Source organism: Geotrypetes seraphini, chromosome 2, assembly GCF_902459505.1.
Source record: "Geotrypetes seraphini chromosome 2, aGeoSer1.1, whole genome shotgun sequence".
Taxonomy (NCBI): Eukaryota; Metazoa; Chordata; class Amphibia; order Gymnophiona; family Dermophiidae; genus Geotrypetes; species Geotrypetes seraphini.
In genome coordinates this window covers 6,619,803-6,642,939 of record NC_047085.1, presented here as the reverse complement: position 1 = coordinate 6,642,939, position 23,137 = coordinate 6,619,803, and the positions used below count along the sequence as shown (strand labels likewise).

The 23,137-nt window shown below is 44.2% G+C and overlaps 1 protein-coding gene across 2 annotated transcripts in view; it reads left to right on the top strand.

Annotated features, from left to right (window-relative positions):
• The window catches only part of LOC117355534 (fucolectin-5-like), a 59,651-nt gene extending 44,049 nt beyond the window's left edge, over positions 1-15,602 (top strand). For both annotated transcript variants that reach the window (XM_033934235.1, XM_033934234.1), the window contains exon 5: positions 15,427-15,602. In XM_033934235.1, the coding sequence (XP_033790126.1) occupies positions 15,427-15,434 (8 nt within the window). In that variant the 3' untranslated portion in view covers positions 15,435-15,602. The remainder of the gene's footprint in view (positions 1-15,426) is intronic.
• The last annotated feature ends 7,535 nt before the right edge of the window (positions 15,603-23,137 follow it).

The window sequence follows — 23,137 nt, the reverse complement described above, 5'->3', positions numbered from 1 at the left end:
CTAATCACCTCACTTTTTGTTCCAGTTTCCAGACCATTTATAAATATGTCCCAGAACAGATCTCTGTGGCACTCCACTATTCACCCTCCTCCACTGAGAAAAATGGCCATTTAACACTACACTCTGTTTTTTATCTGATGACCAATGACATTGCCTCCTATCCCATGACGTTTAATTTTCTTAGAAGTCTGTCAAAAGCTTTCTGAAAAGCTAATTATACTACATCAGTGGTCTTCAATGCACGGCCCTTGAAGTGTCCATCAAACAGTTGGCTAAAATGCTTTTCCAATTCTGTAAATGTGTTCATTTCAATTTTGCCCACTTGATATAATAGCTGCAAAAAAAAAAAAAAAAAAAATCTATAGGAGATATATAAGCCTGGGAAAGATTTACGATCTGCTGCTAGCATGAAATTAGCATGTCAGTCCCCTATAAGTGCAAATTCTATATCAACAGAGAAGAGCATGTTTACGATTGCAGGGATGTCCCTGTGGAATAAGTTATCTGGCCAAATAAGGTTGGCTTTTAAGCAATTACTTAAGACAAAGTTCTTTGTTGACACTTATTTCTGAAACTGCTTTATTGGTTATTGACATAGCTTTTATTGATACGGTCGCCATGGGCGACATTTGATGCTATATGTACAGAGCCATGCAAAAGTTTTGCTTCACCTCCGAGTAATACATTGTTCCGCCTTTCTTGCTGGATCAGATCAATATTTCTGACGCCTACTGCTACATATACTGACGTGTTCAGAATTTTATGCTCTATGACCCAGCACATTTTTAATTGATTTAAGACTTGAAATGCCTAAACTGCAGAATTTCGAAAAATGTTGATATTTCGTAAATGCATTATGTTTGCTATTTCAATACGTACTAAGTTTATTTGTTTTTTAACTGTTCCTCCCTTCAAGAGGAGGTAGCCCTGAAAAGGGCTGGTTATTTTCTGCTATTCTAACAACGTACGTTGGGCCAGCCTTTGTTCTTGCAGCGTTGAGGCATGGAGTGAATCAATTTTCGAAGTTCATGGTGCCAAGCATTAATCAGTGCTTCAGTCAACTCGACCTTTGTTTTTGGGTGTTTTCTGAACACCTTGACAGCAAGATTATTCCACAAATTCTCAATTGGATTGAGATCTGGTGACTGCCCTGGCCATTCCAGTCGCTGAATATGGCTCGATGTCATCCACTTTGTCACCATTTTTGCCCTATGGCAGGGCGCATTGTCATCCTGGAAGTGGAAGTCACCCTGGAAGAGACTCCTTGCAAACGGAACCATTACGTTTTCCAAAGTGGAGAGATACTTGGCTTCGTTCATAATGCCATCAATCACCTGAAAGCTGACAAACAGCCCCAGACCATGATTTTTGCTTTACAGTCAAGTCCAGGCACTATGGTTTGAAAGCCTCATTCTTAAACCATCTTACAAATGTGTTGCACTGGCCTCCAAACACACAGAAAGTACTCTCATCCCTGAAGAGAATGTTTTCCCACACCTCTGGAGTCCACATGCTGCACTTTCTGGCCTACTCAAACCGTCGCTTTCTTTGCATCGCCGTTAACAACGGCTTCTTTCTTGCTCTACAGCCACATAGGCAAAACTCCAGGCACCGCCGATGTGTTGTTGAGGCAGATACGTTCACTGAACACATTTTCTGCCATTTGGCTGCCAAGTTTGCGATCTGTCACTGAGATCCAGCGAACAACCCTATCCTCTCGCACAGTAGATTTGTGTGGCCTTCCACTTCGAGCCCTGTCAGTCACATTTCCTGTCTCTTTTTTCTTACTGAGCAAGCATATGACTGTACTTTGATTGCACTTCACCATGGCTGCAATAGCCTTCTTCATTACATACAACCACCGTCATGCGTTCTTCTTTGGAAAGATTTCTAACTTTTCCTATGTTGCAATTATGCTGTCACTGGAATAGCAGACAGTTATGAAAACTGATTTTCCCACTTCGCCATATATGCGTGTGAATGTTCCTCAAAACAAATGCCATTGGTTGAAAACGGAGTGATCTGATTGGACGATTTTGACGCGAAATAGCAACATTTTTTCAACATTCTGCAGTTTATGCATTACAAGTCTTAAATCTGAAGTCCTAAATCTGGGGTGCCCACACTTTTTGGGCTTGCGAGCTACTTTTAAAATGACCAAGCCAAAATGATCTACCAACAAGCACACTGAAAGGCAGAGAAAATGTTAATTATCATTCATATTCCGGATTTTTTCAAAGAGGTCAAGGCAGATGACTCTATGCAATGTCACCTCAATAACAACCATGCAAAAATAGACAAATAAACCCCCTCCCTTTTTACTAAACCACATAGCAGTTTTTAGCGCAGGGAGCTGCACTGAATGCCCCACGCTGCTCTCGACGCTCATAGGCTCCCTGCGCTAAAAACTGCTATTGAGGTTTAGTAAAAGGGAACCATAGTGCAAAATATAGACAGCAGATATAAATTCTCAAAATGGACACATTTTTGATCACTAAATTGAAAATAAAATCATTTTTCCTACTTTTGTTGTCTGGTGATTTCATGAGTCTCTGGTTGCTCTTACTTCTTCTGACTTCTTCTCACTTCACTCTGGCTGCACTTCTTCTTCTGACATCTTCTGACTTCAGCCCACTCCTGCATACAAAATTTCTTCCCTTCTTTCAGCCTCCTATATGCTTTCTCTCCTCCAGACCTCATTCTCTCCCCCAACTTTTTCTTTCTTTCTCCCTGCCCCCTTCTTTCTTTCTCCCTGCCTCCTGTTCTTTCTTTCTCTTTCTCTCCATGCCCACTTTCTTTCTATCTCCCTGTTCCTTCTTTCTTTCTGTTTCCCTTCTTTCTTTGTCTCCCTGCCCCCACTTCTTTCTGTCTCTCTGCCTGCCCCCTTTGTTTCTTTATCACTGCCCTCCCCCAAGCCACTAGGTTTGCCGCCACCACCGGGGAACAGGCCTCCAAGCCACCGCCGCCCCAAGCTCTCCCTGCAGAAGCCTTGCGCTGATCAGCGTTCCACTCCCCTTCAATTCTGATGTTGGAGAGGAAGTTCCGGGCCAGCCAGGCAGCGATTGACTGGCCCAGAAATTCCTCTCCGATGTCAGGAGAGAGGAATGCTGGTCAGCGCAAGGCTTCTGCAGGCCCAAATCTCCGGACAGCCAGGGCCGAGGAAAAGAAAAAGCCAGTCTATAAATCCTTCCATGAGAGCCATTCCAGTCTCCATTCAGCACGGCACTTACAAGAATGCTTAGCTCCCCCCCCCCTCAACTTCCCATTTTCAGGCTCAAGACGTCAGAGCAGCAGCAGCAGTTCTTGCATTTTTGGGCAGAGCACCTCCTGCTCCCGACCGCCTTTCTCTAGTCTGGCGGCTCTGTCGATTCCGCCAGGGGCAGCCGGCACTCAGCTCTCCAGGGTCATGACTTCCCTAGACCTCCCTCCCGCCTTCTCCCGAAGGAAGTGACATCATCCCCCAGTCTATCAAAGATTGTCTACGCGAGAAAGCGAGAGAGGGAAGACGAGTTCTGGCAGTCGGGCAAGGAAAGGTGCAGCGAGAATGGGGGTGCGTGAAATGATGACCAGTGGGGAACCTCGGGGAGAGGAAGGCTAATCGGCCAGTCGATCGGGACGGCAACACGAGTCTATCACGGAACCCGGGATGGGCTCCACGATCGACTCGCGTTGCCTTCCCGATCGACTGGTCGATCGCGATCGACATATTGGGCACCCCTGTCCTAAATCAATTTAAAATGCACAGGGTGATAGAGAATAAAATTCTGAACACGTCAGTATATAATATGCAGCAGTAGGCATCAGAAATATTGCTGTGATCCAGCAAGAAAGACGGAACAATGTATTACTCGGAGGTGATGCAAATCTTTTGCACAGCTCTGTATGTTAATATTAAGTTTTGTTTCTTGTATTTGCATTTTATATTTTATGTATGTTAGTTTTGTAAACCACTGAGATTCTGACGGTATAAAAATTTAGTAAATAAAAGATTTTAGTAGTGCTTTTGATCTAGTTGCCAATGAAATAATGTTACAATGCCTAGAGGAACTGGTTTCAGGGTTTTCTAACAAAAAGATCATACCGAGTGGTTAGTGATGGGAATTACTCTAGCTCATGGTAAAACTCTTCGGGGGTACCCCAAGGTTCCCCGTTTTCTCCTATACTATTCAATATTTACATCTCATCCTTAGGACATCTACTGCAAAAGTTAAATTTAAACTATTACCAGTACATATATGCTGATGATATTTCTATTTTAATTCCTCTGAATAGCATAACTAATGAAATTTTAGAACGCATTTCTTATATTATGACTGAAATAGAACAATGGCCAATCAACTTCAAATTGAAATTAAATACAGAAAAGACAAAAGTTTTCTTAGCAAACCCAAAGGATAAAATTACTAGAATATCGTTACGTCTAAATGGTCATGATTACCCAATCTCTAAAACTATCAAAATATTAGGAATCACATTAGACACACATCTGACTATGGTTGAACACATGAATATAGTGGTAAAGAAGTGCTTTTATGCACTATGGAAATTAAAGACCATTAAAAAATAATTTGACCCTTTATCTTTTAGATTATTGGTGCAGTCTTTGGTTCTATCAGTATTGGACTACTGCAATATCGTTTATTACATTACATTAGTGATTTCTATTCCGCCATTACCTTGCGGTTCAAGGCGGATTACGTAAGAATTGTCATACTGCTAAATAAATAAGGCGGATAACATATGAGTTGTCATGATATTTGGAAATACATAAGGAGTAGAATGAACTTTTTTTTCTAAGATAATCTGGTTGTCGAACTTGTCTTAGGTTTCTCATAGTTGTGAATGATATTTTTATTATTTTGTTGATTTGGGTTGCATGGTGCAGCCTCTGTCAATCAGTACTCCAAGGAGTTTTAGCGTGGGTTGTATGGGGTATGAGATCGAGTATTACTAGGTTTGTTAAGGTTGGGGTTATGCTGTTTTCTAGCCCCCTGCAGAACAGCACACACAGCTTTTCTCTTCAGGGCAGCCCCACTGAAACCGGGAGCTGCCCCAACGAAAAAACTGCTTCTCCTGCCGCAGGAAGGTACTTCGGGCCGCGTGGGAGTCCAGCTCCGCCTCCCGAAGCCCCCTGCAGAACAGCACACACAGCTTTTCTCTTCAGGGCAGCCCCACTGAAACCGGGAGCTGCCCCAACGAAAAAACTGCTTCTCCTGCCGCAGGAAGGTACTTCGGGCCGCGTGGGAGTCCAGCTCCGCCTCCTGAAGCCCCTGCCAAACTCAACTGATTTCTTCGGGAGCAGCCCTCTGCCTTCAGGTGCTGCTCCTCAATTCTCAACCCGGCTGCCCCTGCCCAACCTTCTAATTGACAACGCGTACTTTTAACTTTAAAAAAAACTTTAATTAAAAAAAAAAAAAAACAAAACATTTTTCCTGTCTTATCTTTAACTGCACAGCCTGTTTCTTTCAACCTTCTTCTCCCCTTCCCCTCCTCCTGGCAAATTCTCTGACTAGCCCTGCCTCTCAGCTTAAAAGGCTCCCCAAGTTCCACCATGAAGCCTCCCCTCTGGCTCCTTTTCCTCCTTCTCTGCTCTTCTCTTAAGATCACCCTCTGTCTGATACCCCCCTCCCCTAATCTACCAGATTCCCCAAATGTCACTATTACCTGCCCCGACCTCAAAATTCCCACGCTGTTGCGCACCAGAAGTCACTCTTACAAACAAAAACCCCGCAAAGCCAACCTCGCCTCTTTAAAGCCTGTGCCCCCCGCCAACCTTCCCAACCTCGCCCCAGATTCTCTAACCCCAGTCCCGTTACTCTACTGCAACGCCAGATCCGTATGCAACAAGACCCACATTGTGAAAGACCTCCTCGCGGATTCTGATCCTGGATTCTTCTGCATCATAGAGTCCTGGATCACCAAAGACGATCTCTTTACACAAAACGAACTTTGCCCCCTGGGCTACCAAGGCCTTTTTTCTCCTAGATTAAACCGAAAAGGAGGTGGACTGGCACTCCTCTACAAATCCTTCTTTGATGTTCAGCTTCTCGAAAAAGGCAGCCATCGCTCACTCGAATAAATGTTAGCCTCAGTCAACGATGAGCTCCATCTTCACCCACTGGGTATCTTATCATTATATCGCCCGCCCATCCCCTGGAGCAATTCCTCCGAGCTTGTTTACGAGACCATATCTAACGCGTTCCTTAAGTTCCAAAGACTTCTGATCATCGGTGACATCAACCTCCACCTCGATGACACCACCAGCAAGGATGCATCTGATTTCAATAATTTCCTCTCTTCCCTTGGCTTCTCTCCCCCCCGCCCCCTCTCCAACCCACGATAGAGGCCACACACTAGACATCATCAGCTTCCTCGATCTCACGGATTACAAAACTTTGATCGATGACATCCGTTGGGACCACGTCCCCTGGTCCGACCACTTCCTAGGAACCTTCTCCCTCCCCATCTTCATGTCACACCTTGGAACCTCACCCCATACCTCTAAGTCCATTACTTTCCGCAAGAAAATTTCAAGTGATCAGTTCTGGTCCAAATTTCTCGACAATCTCTCATCCAAGCCTAAGCCTCCAGATTCTGTAACCAACTGGCACAACTGGATTACTCTCTCAGAATCCACCTACCACTCTCTTGCCCCGCTTTCCACCAAAACCGTCACCTACTCCCGTAAGGCCCCCTGGTACCTCCCACACCACAGGGTACTAAAACAAAAATGTCGATCCCTGGAACGCATCTGGAAAAAATCTAAATCCCCCACAGACAAACAAATCTGGAGAGTCAACATTAAATTTTACAACAACGCACTCAAAAGCGCTAGGAAAAACTTTTATGGTGACAAGATCTCGAGATCAAACAATCAGAACAGCATGCTGTTCAATATCTGGCGCTCCCTAATCCCCAACACCAACCCTTCCATACTCCCCTCCTCCCCATCAGCCGATCTACTAGCAAACTTCTTCAATGGAAAGGTCACCACCTTAAGAAGCTCCTTCCCTCCCGCAGTTTCCTACAACTCCCTAGTACTCGCCACCCCTAATCCCACTCCAAATCTCATCACCCCTGTCCCAGTCAATAGATCCTGGACTGCCTTTGAGCAAGTATCCGAATCGCATGTCCTCAAACTCTGCCTGAAATTGAAATCCTGTAACTGCACCTTGGATCCATTTCCATCCTATCTATTTGAGAAAATTCCCACACAGGCCATCTCATCTCTCACCAAACTCATAAATTCTGCCCTATTATCAGGCCTCTTCTCACCTGAAATGGGACACATTGCATTGACCCCCCCTACTGAAGAAGGCTGACCTAGACCCCTCCATCCCATCCAATTATCGCCCTATAGCAAACATCCCACTCCTAACCAAACTGCTTGAGTCCATTGTCTCCTCCCAACTCTCAGCCTACTTGGAAAGATTCTCTATCCTCCTACCGTATCAATACGGCTTCAGACCCAAGTTCAATACTGAAACCCTCCTGGCCTCCCTAACCTCGAAGATCCAACAACTCCACTCCCACAAAAAATTTGCCGTTCTACTCCAATTCGACCTCTCCGCAGCCTTCGACGTTGTCCATCATGACATTTTAATCCTCCTACTCTCCGAGATAGGCATCAGCTCCACGGTCCTGGACTGGTTCTCGAATTTCTTACGTTCTCGCTCTTACATCGTCACCAAGAATGGTACCTCATCTCCCCCGTGGAAACCGACATGTGGAGTCCCACAAGGCTCCCCCCTATCCCCTATCCTCTTCAACATTTATATGTCCTCCCTGAACCTCCTACACCTTTTCCCCCTAGAAATTCTCTACACTTACGCTGACGATATCCTGATCCTCCTCGAGACCGACGCAAACCTCACCAATCTCGCAGCAAACATCTCTTCATGCATAACCAAACTTCAATCCTGGGCTCTTGCCGTACAAATGAAACTAAATGAATCCAAAACCAAACTACTCTGGCTTGGCCCCAAACTTGATCATTTACCCACCTCCATCCCACTGCCCACAGGCACCTCTCTACAACTAGAGTTCTCTAGCAAAGTTCTGGGCATCACCATAGATTCCTCGCTATCCTTCAACGACCACCTCAACTCCCTGATAAAAACATGCTTTCACAGCCTTCACATGCTGAGGAAAGTGAGGTCCTGCTTCCACCAAAAACACTTTGCCGTGCTCGTACAGTCCATCATCCTCTCCAAATTGGACTATTGCAATTCCATCTACCTTAGCTTAACAAAGAAAAGCCTCCATAGACTCCAACTAATACAGAACACCGCGGCCAAACTTATCTTCTCAAAAAACAAATTTGACCATGCCTCTCCGCTCCTGTCCAAGCTGCACTGGCTTCCTGTCATCTCCAGGATCCATTTTAAATGTGCCTGCTTAACCTTCAAGATGCTCCACGGCATCCTTCCACCTCTTATTCCTCTATCCTGGAATTCCTCAAATCCACTCTCCACCAGATCCACGCAAAAATTAAAACTATCCTTCCCCTCCTCAAAAGGTATCTCCCTCGTCGGTAAACTCGGGTCCTCCCTCCACTTCAGAATCGCTCAGCTCTGGAACAGTCTCCCTTCCCCTCTCCGCAACTTGAGCCCCCTTCTACCATTCCGTAAGCTTCTGAAGACTTGGCTCTTCTCCAAAATGTAACCCGTCCCCTCCCCATTATTATCACACTTAACCTCTCTCTTACTTACTTTTATAAACCCACTGGAGTTCCGCTGCTTCCTAACCATGTAAACCGTGTCGAGCTCCACCAGTTGGAGATGATGCGGTATATAAACCCAAGATTTAGATTAGATTAGATTAGATTGTTTTGTCTGGGTTAAGTTTTAGTTTGTGTTCTGTCATCCATTTTGCTACTGTTTCAAGTGTTCTTTTTATTGTGTCTATCATGGTGGGCGCTGGTTGGTCGAAGGGGAGGAGAATGATGATGTCATCTGCATAGTTGTAGGAGGTTAGGCCTTGTTTGTCTAGGCAGAACGCATTTTTTTCATCTGCATTTACTGAAGAGGATATACACAGCATACCGGAACCCATCAGGCTATATGCGGGAAGTGAAAACAGGAAACTGACAGGGTTGACGGTCAGTTTAAAAGAGGTATGCAGGCAGATTGATAGGCTCAAGTGCGATAAATCCCCGGGACCGGATGGCATCCAGCCGAGTGTCATCAAGGAACTGAAAGGGACCATAGTTGAACTGCTTCAATTGATAGCCAATATGTCGATCAAAATGGGAAAGATTCCGGAAGACTGGAAGGTGCCAATCTTCAAAAAAGGTTTGATGGGAGACCCGGGAAACTACAGACTGGTGAGTCTGACCTCGGTACCGGGAAAGATGGTAGAGGCACTGATAAAGGACCACATCATTGATCACCTTGACGGACACGGTCTAAGAACCAGCCAGCACGATTTCAGCAAAGGCAGATCTTGTTTGACAAACTTGCTGCACTTCTTCGAGGGAGTGAACAGACAGATAGACAAGGGCGAACCGGTCGACACTGTACATCTGGACTTTCAGAAGGCATTCGACAAAGTTCCGCATGAACGACTACTTCGGAAAATTGCAAGCCATGGAATAGAGGGTGAAATACTCACATGGATTAAAAACTGGCTGGAGCATAGGAAACAGAGTGAAGGTAAATAGACAATACTCGGACTGGAAGAGCATCACCAGCGGGGCCGCAGGGCTCGGTACTTGGATCCGTGCTCTTCAACATCTTCATAAACATTCTGGACATAGGTACGACAATCAAGGTGATAAAATTTTTGGACGATACGAAGTTATTCAGAGTAGTGAAGACGCAGGGGGATTGCAAAGATCTACAACGTGACATAATCAGGCTCGAGGAATGGGCTGCGACATGGCAGATGAGGTTCAACGTGGACAAGTGTAAAGTGATGCATGTTGGTAACAAAAATCTCATGCACAAATACAGGATGTCCGGGGCGGTACTTGCAGAAACCTCCCAGGAAAGGGACTTGGGAGTTCTGATCGACAAGTGGATGAAGCCGTCCGTGCAATGTGCTGCAGTGGCAAAAAGGGTGAACAGAATGCTAGGAATAATAAAGAAGGGGATCACGAAAAGATCGGAGAAGGTTATCATACCGCTGTACCGGGCCATGGTGCGCCCTTACCTGGAGTACTGCATACAGCACTGGTTGCCGTACATGAAGAAGGACACAGTACTACTCGAAAGAGTCCAGAGAAGAGCGACTAAGATGGTTAAGGGGTTGGAGGAGCTGCCGTACAGTGAAAGATTAGAGAAACTGAGCCTCTTCTCCCTCGAGGAGATTGAGAGGGGACATGATCGAAACATTCAAGGTACTGAAGGGGATAGACTTAGTAGATAAGGATAGGTTGTTCACCCTCTCCAAGGTAGGGAGAACGAGAGGGCACTCTCCAACTCCCCGCCCTACCACCTGTTCAGGAAGTCACTAAAAACCTACCTCTTCGACAAATTCCGCTAACGCTGCCTTCCCTCCTTCCCTGCACCCTCCTGACCTCGATATGCCTCCTTTCCCTCTGACTACGCCCCCCTCCCAAGCCACTATGGCCTCTCTTTCTCAATCTCTGTTTTATCTAATTGCCCTGCCTTTTCATTGCCTCACATTTAACACCACTGTAAATGTATCACCGCTATAACATGTAACATCGCTGTATACGTACAGTCTCTTCTTTAGTATATGCCTTTTTATTACTGCTATTTATGTAACATCTCTGTAAATGTAACAACACTGTAATATGTATCATCGCTGTATATGTACAGTCTCTTCTATTGTTAACCGCATTGAACTTCCATGGTATTGCGCTATACAAGAATAAAGTTATTATTATTATTATTAAAGCTGAAAAGGGGATAGATTCCGTACGAATGTAAGGAAGTTCTTCTTCCCCCAGAGAGTGGTGGAAAACTGGAACACTCTTCCGGAGTCAGTCATAGGGGAAAACACACTCCAGGGATTCAACACATAGTTAGACAAGTTCCTACTGAACAAGGACGTACGCTGGTAGGGCTAGTCTCAGTTATGGCATTGGTCTTTGACCAGAGGGCCGCCGCGTGAGTGGACTGCTGGGCAGGATGGACCACTGGTCTGACCCAGTAGCAGCAATTCTTATGTTCCTATATTCTTACAGGTTGAAGAGTGTGGGCGACAGAGGTGATCCTGTAGGACTGTAGAATCCGCAGGGGTTGGACCATGGTTCTGATTTTTCTTTGTTTGTTTTAACTCTATAAGTTCTGGATTATAGGAAGCCTTCAAACCATGATAGTACTTTGCCTGATATTCCTATTGAGTTTAGTGTTTGGAGAAGGATGTCATGGTCTACCAGGTTGAAGGCTGCGGAGAGGTCTAGTTGTATGATCAGCATTTTCTTGACTGTGCTGAGGTGTTGTCTAGCGGTGTCCATGAGTATTCCTAGTAGGGTCTCAGTGCTGTAGTTGGTTCTGAAACCGGATTGTGTGGGGTGAAGTAAGTTGTGGTTTTCTAGGTATAAGGTTAGGGTTTTAGCTACGAGTCCTTCCATCATTTCGGTTTACCTAAAAAAAAAAAAAGTGAGAAAATTAAGAATAGTACAGACTATGGCTGTCTGCCTGATATTTGGATTGAAGAAAAGCGACCATGTTAGTCCGTACTATAGGCTGTTGCACTAGTTGCCTATGGAGGCACGAATAATGTTTAAGTTTTCTTGCATTTGTTTTAAGTTGGTTTGGGGATTAGCTTCTACCTATCTTCTACCTCATTTCGTGCTCTATAGCCCTATAAAGAAAACCAGAGATTGTAATTTATTTGCATACCCAAGGATCACTGGCTGTAAATCCAAGTCCTTTTTCAAGAAAGTAAACAGCAGTCGTAGTTATGGCACTACATCAATGGAGCCAGGCTGACCTACGGGGCCTTTTGGAAAGAAATTAAAACTGTATTGTTTGATATATTTATCTCCTAAACAGAAGTCACACTATTTTTTGAGTAATATGTTGTACTTTCATTATTGTTGCAACCTAAGGGGTGGGATACACTATAGCCCTCCCCACAATATCTTCTATATTACAACTGTTTATTACCAAAAGTCTTTAGGCCCTCAGAGGTGCCACCAGATGCTCAATTATGTCTCATAGCAACTGGCTTTATGCCCCCTATCGTCATCGGGTCTCTTTAGTTTTTTAAAGTTTTTTTTGTGCAATGCTATATTTTTGTATTAATTCAATAAATAGTTGATAAAAGTTAGAACTTATCTTGGGTGGTTCAGCCAAGAGGGATAGAGTACTGCCAACATGTTTCACCCTATTCGGGTTTCCTCAGGGCACAATTCCTACAATAAAACATAACTTAAGTGCTCAATGCTTACTAAAATTCATTGCATCAACCAAAAACAACTAAACTATTGGCTTACCTCAGAACTGTGTGTGCTCTATACGACGTGGCCACCCGAATGAATGATCTAAGATGGCTGCGGCATCTATTGTGTCTCCTTAAATACTCTACATGCACAGCTGGGGCTGATGTCATCCAATCAGCTCGGGAATGCAGTGGTAACCACAAAACCGATGGTCCCAGGCTAGGCTTACTTGAACACAAATAAACACTCCTGCTCTTACAAAACTTAAGACACGCTGAAAACGTGCTGGGGATGTGGGGACCCAGTGAGACCTCACCAGAGGGATTGCCACTCGAGCTCCAGATTGAGCCCGTACGAAGATGGGCACATCACCAACCATGAATACAAGTTCCTTCTGGAGAAATTTCCTGTTACCCCCAAAATTCGATTCGTGCCCAAGATCCACAAGAATCTCCATTGTCCACCAGGAAGACCTATAGTTAATACCAGGGCAAGTCTGTTGGAGCCATTGTCCAGGTTTCTTGACATATTTTTGAAAGAGGCAGCGTTTAAAGTTCCATCCTATTTGAAAGACTCATCCCATTTTTTTAGGGAATTAGGGCTTATACAACATGTTCCCACACAATGCTATATGGCCACCTTGGACATAGTATCCCTCTACACTAAAATCCCCCAATCTGTGGCTTTGGAAGTTATTAGGGACACCTTGGAAGCTAGGCAGGGTAACCCAGCGAATACCTACGGACTTCCTTACAACACTAGCTAAGTGGGTAATCCAAGAAAACTATTTCAAATTTGATGATATGTACTACAAACAAATCCAGGGGGTGGCCATGGGGGCGACGTTTGCTCCCTCTGTGGCCACCCTCTATGTAGGCAAACTTGAAGCGCAGGCCATATATCCTTCTAAAATATACCAAGAGAATGTCATCTTATGGAAACATTTTTTAGATGATGTATTCTTGTTATGGACAGGGACGGATATAGAACTCCAAAAATTTGTACATTGGATTAATACCATTGACTTGAACATTCAGTTTACCTTATCTTATAGTTTGACTAAAATTGAGTTTCTGGATATTCTCATTCTTAAGGAGGGTGACGCGTTTTCCACTACCTTATACAGGAAAGCAGTAGCTAGGAATACCCTACTTCACTTCTCTAGCTTCCATCCCTACAAACTTAAGTATAATCTCCCGGTTAGTCAGTTTCTTAGGGCTAGGAGGCTGTGTTCAGATTTATCCCACTTCCAGGGGGTTGCCACGGACATCACCCAGAGATTCCGGGCTCGGGGATACCCGGATAAGGCCATTCACAAGGCATATGTAAGGGCCCGCTATGCCAATCAGGAACTGTTGCTTCAGGACAACCCCAAAAGCAGGGATCAGGAGTTGGGAACCACCCAGATGGTGTGTGTGCTTCCTTTTTCCGATGCAGTTAGGAGTGTGGTTGGTTCCATTAGAACACATTGGCCCATACTTAGAACTCTTAGGGGTCTGGAGGAATTCCCTCTAATAGCGTATACTAAGGGTACCACCATAGGACAATTGCTAAACCGTAGAAGGGATCTTACCACTGATCAAGCTGTTCACTCTCAGTGTTCCCATTGCCAGTGGTGTGACAAAACCCTGGCAGGGAGTGTTTGGCAGGACCCACACACCGGACGTTCCATCCGTGCCAGAGTCCATACCACATGTAAATCTAACTGGGTGGTCTATGTAATTGTCTGTCCGTGTCCCCTGGTATATGTGGGACGCACCAAACGGCCGGTTCATTTAAGATTAAATGAATATAAATCCCGGATATCCACTGGGACATTAACAGCTCCACTAGTTCCACACTGGCTGGATAAACAACACACTACAGATCAAATCAAATGGCGAATCATTGATGTGATTGACAGCCAGGAAGAGGAGGGGAATTTGGAAGCTAAGCTTAACTTTCTTGAACAGAGATGGATCTATCAATTAGATTCAGTGATACCCCACGGGCTCAATCTGGAGCTCGAGTGGCAATCCCTCTGGTGAGGTCTCACTGGGTCCCCACATCCCCAGCACGTTTTCAGCGTGTCTTAAGTTTTGTAAGAGCAGGAGTGTTTATTTGTGTTCAAGTAAGCCTAGCCTGGGACCATCGGTTTTGTGGTTACCACTGCATTCCCGAGCTGATTGGATGACATCAGCCCCAGCTGTGCATGTAGAGTATTTAAGGAGACACAATAGATGCCGCGGCCATCTTAGATCATTCATTTGGGTGGCCACGTCGTATAGAGCACACACAGTTCTGAGATAAGCCAATAGTTTAGTTGTTTTTGGCTGATGCAATGAATTTTAGTAAGCATTGAGCACTTAAGTTATGTTTTATTGTAGGGATTGTGCCCTGAGGAAACCCGAATAGGGTGAAACATGTTGGCAGTACTCTATCCCTCTTGGCTGAACCACCCAAGATAAGTTCTAACTTTTATCAACTATTTATTGAATTAACACAAAAATATAGCATTGCACAAAAAAAACTTTAAAAAACTAAAGAGACCCGATGACGATAGGGGGCATAAAGCCAGTTGCTATGAGACATAATTGAGCATCTGGTGGCACCTCTGAGGGCCTAAAGACTTTTGGTAATAAACAGTTGTAATATAGAAGATATTGTGGGGAGGGCTATAGTGTATCCCACCCCTTAGGTTGCAACAGTACGCATTCTTCTATAAATATTTTCCATCTATAAGCCTATATACTAGTACTTTCATTATTTGCATTTTGTAATTTGCTGATTGTCCAGCTCTCTTCAGTGTGAACTGCTTAGAAGTCGCCTGATTATGGCGGTATAGAAGAATAAAGTTATGTTATGTAGATGTCTCTATTTTGGATGATCAACCATTGCAAATTCCACAAATAAGTGAGTTTTTAAAACATATCCTTAAAGCGTTAAGGAATCGGTATTAGCATTCATTTTTAATGTTTCATATCCAGTCTGAACAAGCAGGTCAAGGCAGTTTACAGAATCAGTGAAATTGATAGTTCCTCAGCTCACACATGAGTCTCTTTCAAGGATTTCTCTTTGATTTCATTCTTTAGGTTTGTAGCAGAAGACTCTCTACGCAGAGGTCCGTCAACAAAGTCTTGGAGAGCAACCTAGAGCACAGGAAATATAATGATTGCTTGTAGACACAAAAGAATCAAGACCTTTTCGTACCAAACTGATCAATGCTAATCCCAAAGTGTAATGAAATAAAACTTGATTGAGAACTGAGGATCATGAAGTTCCTTCTTCTCTTTTGATTCACGGGGCTGGTTGCTACGTTATACAGTAAAACCTTGGATTGCAAGTAACTTGGTTTGCAAGTGTTTTGCAAGACAAGCAAAACATTTGATTAAATTTTCACTTGATAGACAAGCAATGTCTTGCAATACAAGTACATACAGTATACACACATCACAACTGAGCCGATGGTTCTTCTCCCTCTGGCACTGCAAGAGTGTAGTGACTGTTCTAAACGAGCGAGGTCTTACAATACAAGAACGTATAGTTTTGGGGTTGTGGAACGAATCGTCTGAGTTTCCATTATTTCCTAGGGGGGAAATTCCCTTTGATATACAAGTGCTTTGGATTACAAGCATGCTTCCGGAATGAATTATGTTCACAAACCAAGGTTTGACTGTAATATAGTTGGAAAGATTCAAATCAAAGAACTGTATCAACTGAAAGATATTTATTTCTTCAATTTTCTGTAATGTTCTCTCAAGGGAGCTCAGAATGGTTTACATCAGGGGTGTCAAACTCAATCACATAAGGGGCCGAAGTCTGAAAAAAAGGCGAAGTTGTGGATACTTTTATTAAGGTACGCTAACCGATTTACCACGCACTAAGGGCTTCTTTTACTAAGCTGCGCTAGCGTTTTTTTTTTTTAATTATTATTATTTATTTATCACATTTCCATAAAAATATCAAGTATCCACTTGTACAGAAAGATAGAGTTATCTAAAGAATACAAAATACAAAATTTTGTTATATTTAACACTATCAAAAAGAAAAATAGCTTAACTCCAGCTCAAGTCCACAAATCATGGATCCAAGAAGTAATAACAACGAGCATTAATATAAGAAGAAAAAAAAGAAAAAACAGGAAATTCAGGAAATATCCAAATTAATTCAATGAGCTCTCACGATGTCCCTGCATTCAGGCGCGCAGCCGACAAGAAGGTAGTCAGTTGTGTAGGGTCAAAGAAAACGTGTTTTTGCTTTTGATATATTATCACACATTTACATGGGTGTCTTAGAAAGAAAGAAGCCCCAAGCGCAATAACTCCCGGTTTTAGGATCAGAAATTCTCGACGTCGTTTTTGGGTTTCTCGTGCCAGGTCAGGAAACATTTGTATTTTGTGTCCCAAGAATTCTTTTAATTTATTTTTAAAGAAAAGTCTTAATAGCCATTGTTTATCTGGTGCCAGGGCAACTGTGAGGAGTAAAGTTGCTGGTGTCACGGTTTCCCTGTCCGACTGTTCCAAAATTTTTGAAATGTCTAATGGCTTTTGGTCCATTGGTAATTCCTGTAATTTTGAATGTTGTCCTTCTTCCCTTCGTATAGGCAAATAGTAGACCTGGTGGTAGCAGTTCTTCTGAAATTCCCAATATCTCTACCATATATCGTTTCAACATATCTCACGGGGGTTTTGTTGCCACTCTAGGAAAGTTAATTAGTCTAAGATTATTATTGCGAGAAATATTGTCCAATGCTTCCAATTTCCTTCTCAAATTTGTATTATCTCGCATTAATGTTTCTGTTAGCTGTTTGGTGACCATATTTGAATTTTTTAAATCTTGCAGATCAGTCTGTATATTTGTTATATATGTATCATGGGTTTTTAATTTTTGTTCAACTTGACGCAGTTGAGGCTTAATAGAATTAGCCAGATCTGCCACTAGATCCCAAATTGCTTCTAGGGTTATTTCTTGGGGCTTATCTACTGTGGTATATTTTTTAGGCACAGTATTACACAATTCAACTGACCTCGCCTCTTGTAGGTGTCCCTCCTGAATGCTGTTGTTGATAATATCCTCAGACACCACAGGGCTCTCCAAACGGGAGTCCTGCTCTAAATCCAAGCTCCCCTCTCTGATTTTCAAAGCCTCACAGGAGGGGAGCTCACCAGTAACTCCTCCTCTTGTGGGGAGCTGGCTGTCCGAGGTAGTGGGGGAGGTGCTCTGGCGTCAGGGCTAAGGGAGATCTTTAGTCCCGGGGAGATCGCCTGCAGCTCGCCTCCAAGTGCCTCCATCGGGTGAGCCGACGACGCCACGGATACCGCCTGCATCCGGCGAAGAAGTTCGTCGATACTGCAGATTCTGATGGGGTCTGGACGCCGCGAGGCTGCAGCGGCGCTTCGGCCCCTTCGTTTTGGCATTTTAAAACAAAGAAAAAGTTCGTTGAAGGAGCAGGTAAATCTTTAAATCGCCCGAAAGTCTCAGCCAGGACGCTCAGCTAACCGTCCCTGCGGCCATCTTGGATCCGTGTAGGTCCCTGCGCTAGTGTTTTTAGCGCACACACGAAATTACCTTGCGCTAAACCACACGGTACGCTTCTAGAATAACGCCAGCTCAATGCTGGCGTTAAGGTCTAGCATGCGCTATTCCGTGTGTTAAGGCCCTAACGCACCTTAGTAAAAGGAGCCCTAAATGTGCACCTTAATAAAAAGACCCCTTAGTCTTAGCAGAAGCCTAGGGTTCCAACCTCTCCAACCCCACGCAGGCTCTTTAATAAAAAAGACTTTGCCTCTCTCTTTTAGGTCCTAGAGAGGCATGGGGGGGGGGGGCAGTCTGTTCTGATTTTGTGTGTATGTGTGTGGTCTTGTTGAGGCGGGGGTGAATGAGAGGGTGTCGGGCATTATTATTCAGGGGGAGTAGGGGTGGGGATGGGGGCAGCGAAGGTTGAGAAGCATGCAGGCAGGTGGGTGTTGAAATAATAAAAACTCTTCCTAGACACACCATTGTAATAAATAAGAACATAAGAAGAACATAAGAAGTTGCCTCCACTGGGTCAGACCGAGGTCCATCTCGCCCAGCGGTCCGCTTCCGCGGCGGCCCAACAGGTCTGCGACCTGTGAAGTGGTTTCTGACCACTTTTATAACCTACCTCAAGTTCTATCTGTACCCCTCTATCCCTTTATCCTCCAGGAACCTATCCAAACCCTTCTTGAACCCCTGTACAGAGTTCTGGCCTATCACTTCCTCCGGAAGCGCGTTCCATGTGTCCACCACCCTCTGCGTAAAAAAGAATTTTCTAGCATTTGTTCTAAACCTGTCCCCTTTCAATTTCTCCGAGTGACCCCTAGTGCTATAATGACCCCTAATGAATAGAAAATGGAAAGTGGGCCTTCTTGATCTCTCTCCTTCCCTCTAGGAAACCCCCCAAATACCTTTCCTCAGCTGCAGGTCTGCTTGGGACCTGACTCTGGCACGGCATCATCTGTAGGTTCACGCGGACTGCAGAGGATCGCTGGTCGGAGGCCGCTGTAGCCTCAGCTGCACGTTCCCTCTGGCTTTGTCCCATACGTCAGAGGAGGGGCGGGACCGCGCTAGACGGAACATGCAGCTGAGGCTATGGCGACCCGCTAGGATCGCTACTGCCGACCAGTGATCCTCTGCAGGCTGCGTGAACCTACAAATGATGTGGTGCTTGTACCGGTGGACCAGCTTTGGGGGAAATTTGAAATTGGCTGGCGGGCCAAATTTCAATACCTCTGGGCCAGATTTGGCCTGCAGGCCAGAGTTTGACATGTCTGGTTTACATGGATTTATGCAGGTACTTAAGCATTTTCCCCTGTCTGTTCTGGTGGGCTCACAATCCATCTATTGTACCTGGGGCAATGGGGGGGGTTAAGTGACTTATCCAGGGTCACAAGGAACAGCACAGGGTTTGAACCCACAACCTCAGGGTGCAGAGGTTATAGCTTTAACCACTGCACCACTCTAGAAATCAAGACTTAGCAAAAGGGATCCAAGTGTAGGACAATCCAGCCATTGTGACATCACTGATGAGGTTGGCTCTTATTGGTGGAATGAGGCATTATGATGTCACAATCTCAGCTCTGGTTATCAGAGGCTGAAACTTTTCACACTATTCATTTATTCAATTGTCTATATACCATTCTCCCAGGGGAGCATTTTCCCCTCTCTGTCCTGGGGCAATGGAGGGATTAAATGACTTGTCCAGGGTCAAAAGGAGCAGCGTGGGTTTGAACCCCCAACCTCAGGGTGCTGACCACTGCACCACACTCTCCACCTGTATAAGTTGAAGGGTGTTAATGAGATGTCATGAAAACAATTGGTTCAATTTCATATGGAAAATGAACCACTAGGTCTCATCCTCACTTCAGGAGCCACTAAGTACCTGTGAACGGAGGGTGCAAAAGGTCGCCTTAGTGGAAGTGGAAGGACAAGAGAGCTCTGGTACAACGGGCCCCTTGTGTTATCCTTTGCACACACATCGGTTCTGTGGGAGCCTAGCAACCCCCAATATTTTTCCCAGTATCTCTGCAATTCTCCATGGACAGGTTAGGTCACGGCACGACAGAGTTCATCCAGCTAATAACAAGCACAGAGAGCTCTAGAAAAGTTTTCTGCGCTTGCGGCCTCCCTTCCCACTCACCACATGTACGCTCCCTTTCAGGTTTTATGTTTTTGCCGTAGCAGTAACACATAATAACAAGAATAGCCTTACTGGGTCAGAACTAAAGGCCCATCAAGCCCAGAGCCCATTCTCACAGTGGCCAATCCAGGTCCCTAGTACCTGACCAAAACACAAGGAGTAGCAACATTCCATACGGAATCTCAAAGAATAGCAAGATTTGGAATCCCAGGAGTAACAAGATTCTAGAATCCCAAAGAGAGCAACATTCCATACAGAATCTCAAATAGCAAGATTCCGGAATCCCAGAGAGTAACAAGATTCTAGAATCCCAAAGAGAGCAACATTCCATATAGAATCTCAAAGAATAGCAAGATTCCGGAATCCCAGAGAGTAACAAGATTCTAGAATCCCAAAGAGTAGCAACATTCCATACAGAATCTCAAAGAATAGCAAGATTCCGGAATCCCAGGAGTAACAAGATTCTAGAATCCCAAAGAGTAGCAACATTCCATACGGAATCTCAAAGAATAGCAAGATTCTGGAATCCCAGAGAGTAACAAGATTCTAGAATCCTCAGAGAGTAGCAACATTCCATACAGAATCTCAAAGAATAGCAAGATTTCGGAATCCCAGAGAATAGCAAGATTTCGGAATCCCAAAGAGTAGCAACATTCCATACAGAATCTCAAAGAATAGCAAGATTTGGAATCCCAGGAGTAACAAGATTCTAGAATCCCAAAGAGTAGCAACATTCCATACAGAATCTCAAAGAATAGCAAGATTTCGGAATCCCAGAGAATAGCAAGATTTCGGAATCCCAAAGAGTAGCAACATTCCATGCTACCGATCCAGGACAAGCAGTGGCTTCCCCCAAGTCTTTCTCAATAACAGACTATGGACTTTTCCTCCAGGAACTTGTCCAAACCCTTCTTAAAACCAGCTGCACTATCCGTTCTTACACAACTTCTGGCAACGTTTGACTGTTTATTAAAAGTTTTAACCACACTTCAATTTATCAACAGCACGGTGTCCAAAATATATAAAAACAAGAAATGAAAAGAACGCCATTTAAAATAGGAAAGTAAAGAAAAGACAAAGACATAGTAACATAGTAAATGATGGCAAATAAAGACCGAGTGGTCCATCCAGTATGCCCAACCATACATGCTCCATTAATGAATTATTTAGTTTAAATGGTCCTTTTTCTTAGATATTTCTGGGCCAGAAACCCAGAGCCCTGCCAGTAGTGTGCTTAGGTTCCATCTACCGTACTAGAGTCTCCATCAAAACTCACTCCAGCCCAGCCCAGCCATCGAAACCCTCCCCAGCCCATCCTCAACTGAATGTCCATCTATGGGACACAGGCCGTGCAAGCCTGCCCAGTACTGGCCATAGTGACAGAGTTCAAACAAGCGTGGGATGAACACAAAGGATCTCTAATCAGAAAATAATGGGTATACATTGAATGAACTGTTTTCTTCTCCACCACCTCCCTCGGGAGTGCATTCCACGCATCAATCACCCTCTCCTAACGTTGCTCTTGAATCTTACACCTCTTAGCCTCAAATTATGTCCTCTGGTTTTACCATTTTCCTTTCTCTGGAAAAGATTTTGTTCTACGTTGATACCTTTCAAGTACTTGAATGTCTGAATCATATCTCCCCTGTCCCTCCTTTCCTCTAGGGTATACATATTCAGGGCTTCCAGTCTCTCCTCATACGTCTTCTGGCGCAAACCTCCTACCATTTTCGTCACCTTCCTCTGGACCACTTCAAATCTTCTGTCACACGACTGTGGCGGTATAGAAGAATAAAGTTATTATTATTAATATATTATTATGTCCTTTGCTAGATAATGGTCTCCAAAATTGAACATAATCGACCTGTACAGGGGCATCAACACCTTCTTTTCTTCTACTGGTCACTCCTCCCTCTATACAGCCTAGCATCCTTCTGGCAACAACCACCGCCTTGTCACACTGTTTCTTCGCCTTTAGATCTTCAGACACTATCACCCCAAGGTCCCTATCCCCATCTGTGCATATCAGCCTCTCACTTCCCAGCACACATGGCTCCTTACGATTTCTAATCCCCAAATGCATTACTCTGCACTTCTTTGCATTGAATTTTAGTTGCCAGATATTAGACCTTCCTCTAACTTTTGCAGATCCTTTTTCAGATTTTCCACTCCCTCTTCGGTGTCTACTCTGTTACAAATCTTGGTATTATCTGCAAAAAGGCAAACTTTTCCTTCTAACCTTTCGACAATGTTGCTCACAAACATATTGAACAGAATCAGCCCCAGCAACGAACCCTGAGGGACTCCACTACTCACCTTTCCTTCTGAGTGATTTCCATTAACTACCACCCTCTGGCGTCTGTCCGTCAACCAGTTTCTAATCCAGTTCACCACTTTGGGTCCTAACTTCAGCCCTTCAAGTTTGTTCAAGAGCCTTCTATAAGGATCCGTGTCAAAGGCTTTGCTGAAATCTAAGTGAATTACGTCTAGCATATGCCCTTGATCCAATTCTTCAGTCACCCAAAGAATTCAATCAGATTCGTCTGGCACGATTTACCTTTTGTAAAACCATGCTGCCTTGGATCCTGTAACCCCTTTGATTATAGGAATTCCACTGTCCTTTCAGCAACGTTTCCATTATTTTTCCAATAACCAAATTGCTTCATCTCTGCGACCACTTTTGTGAATAGGGACCACATCCGCTCTTCTTCAATCCCCAGGAACCACTCCGTTCTCCAAGGATTTGTTGAACAAATCTTTAATGCGTTCTAGAGGTTAACTATTCTCTGAGTGAAAAAATATTTCCTCCTATTGGTTTTAAAAGTATTTCCCTGTAACTTCATCGAGTGTCCCCTAGTCTTTGTCATTTTTGACGGAATGAAAAATCGATCCACTCGTACCCATTCTACTCCACTCAGGATTTTGTAGACTTCAATCCTATCTCCCCTCAGCCGTCTCTTTTCCAAGCTGAAGATCCCTAACTGTTTTAGTCTTTCCTCATATGAGAGGAGTTCCATCCCCTTTATCATCTTGGTCGCTGTTCTTTGAACCTTTTCTAGCACCATTATATCTTTCTTGAGATAAGGAGACCAGAATTAAACGCAGTACTCCTGATGAGGTCGCAGCATGGAGCAATACAGGAG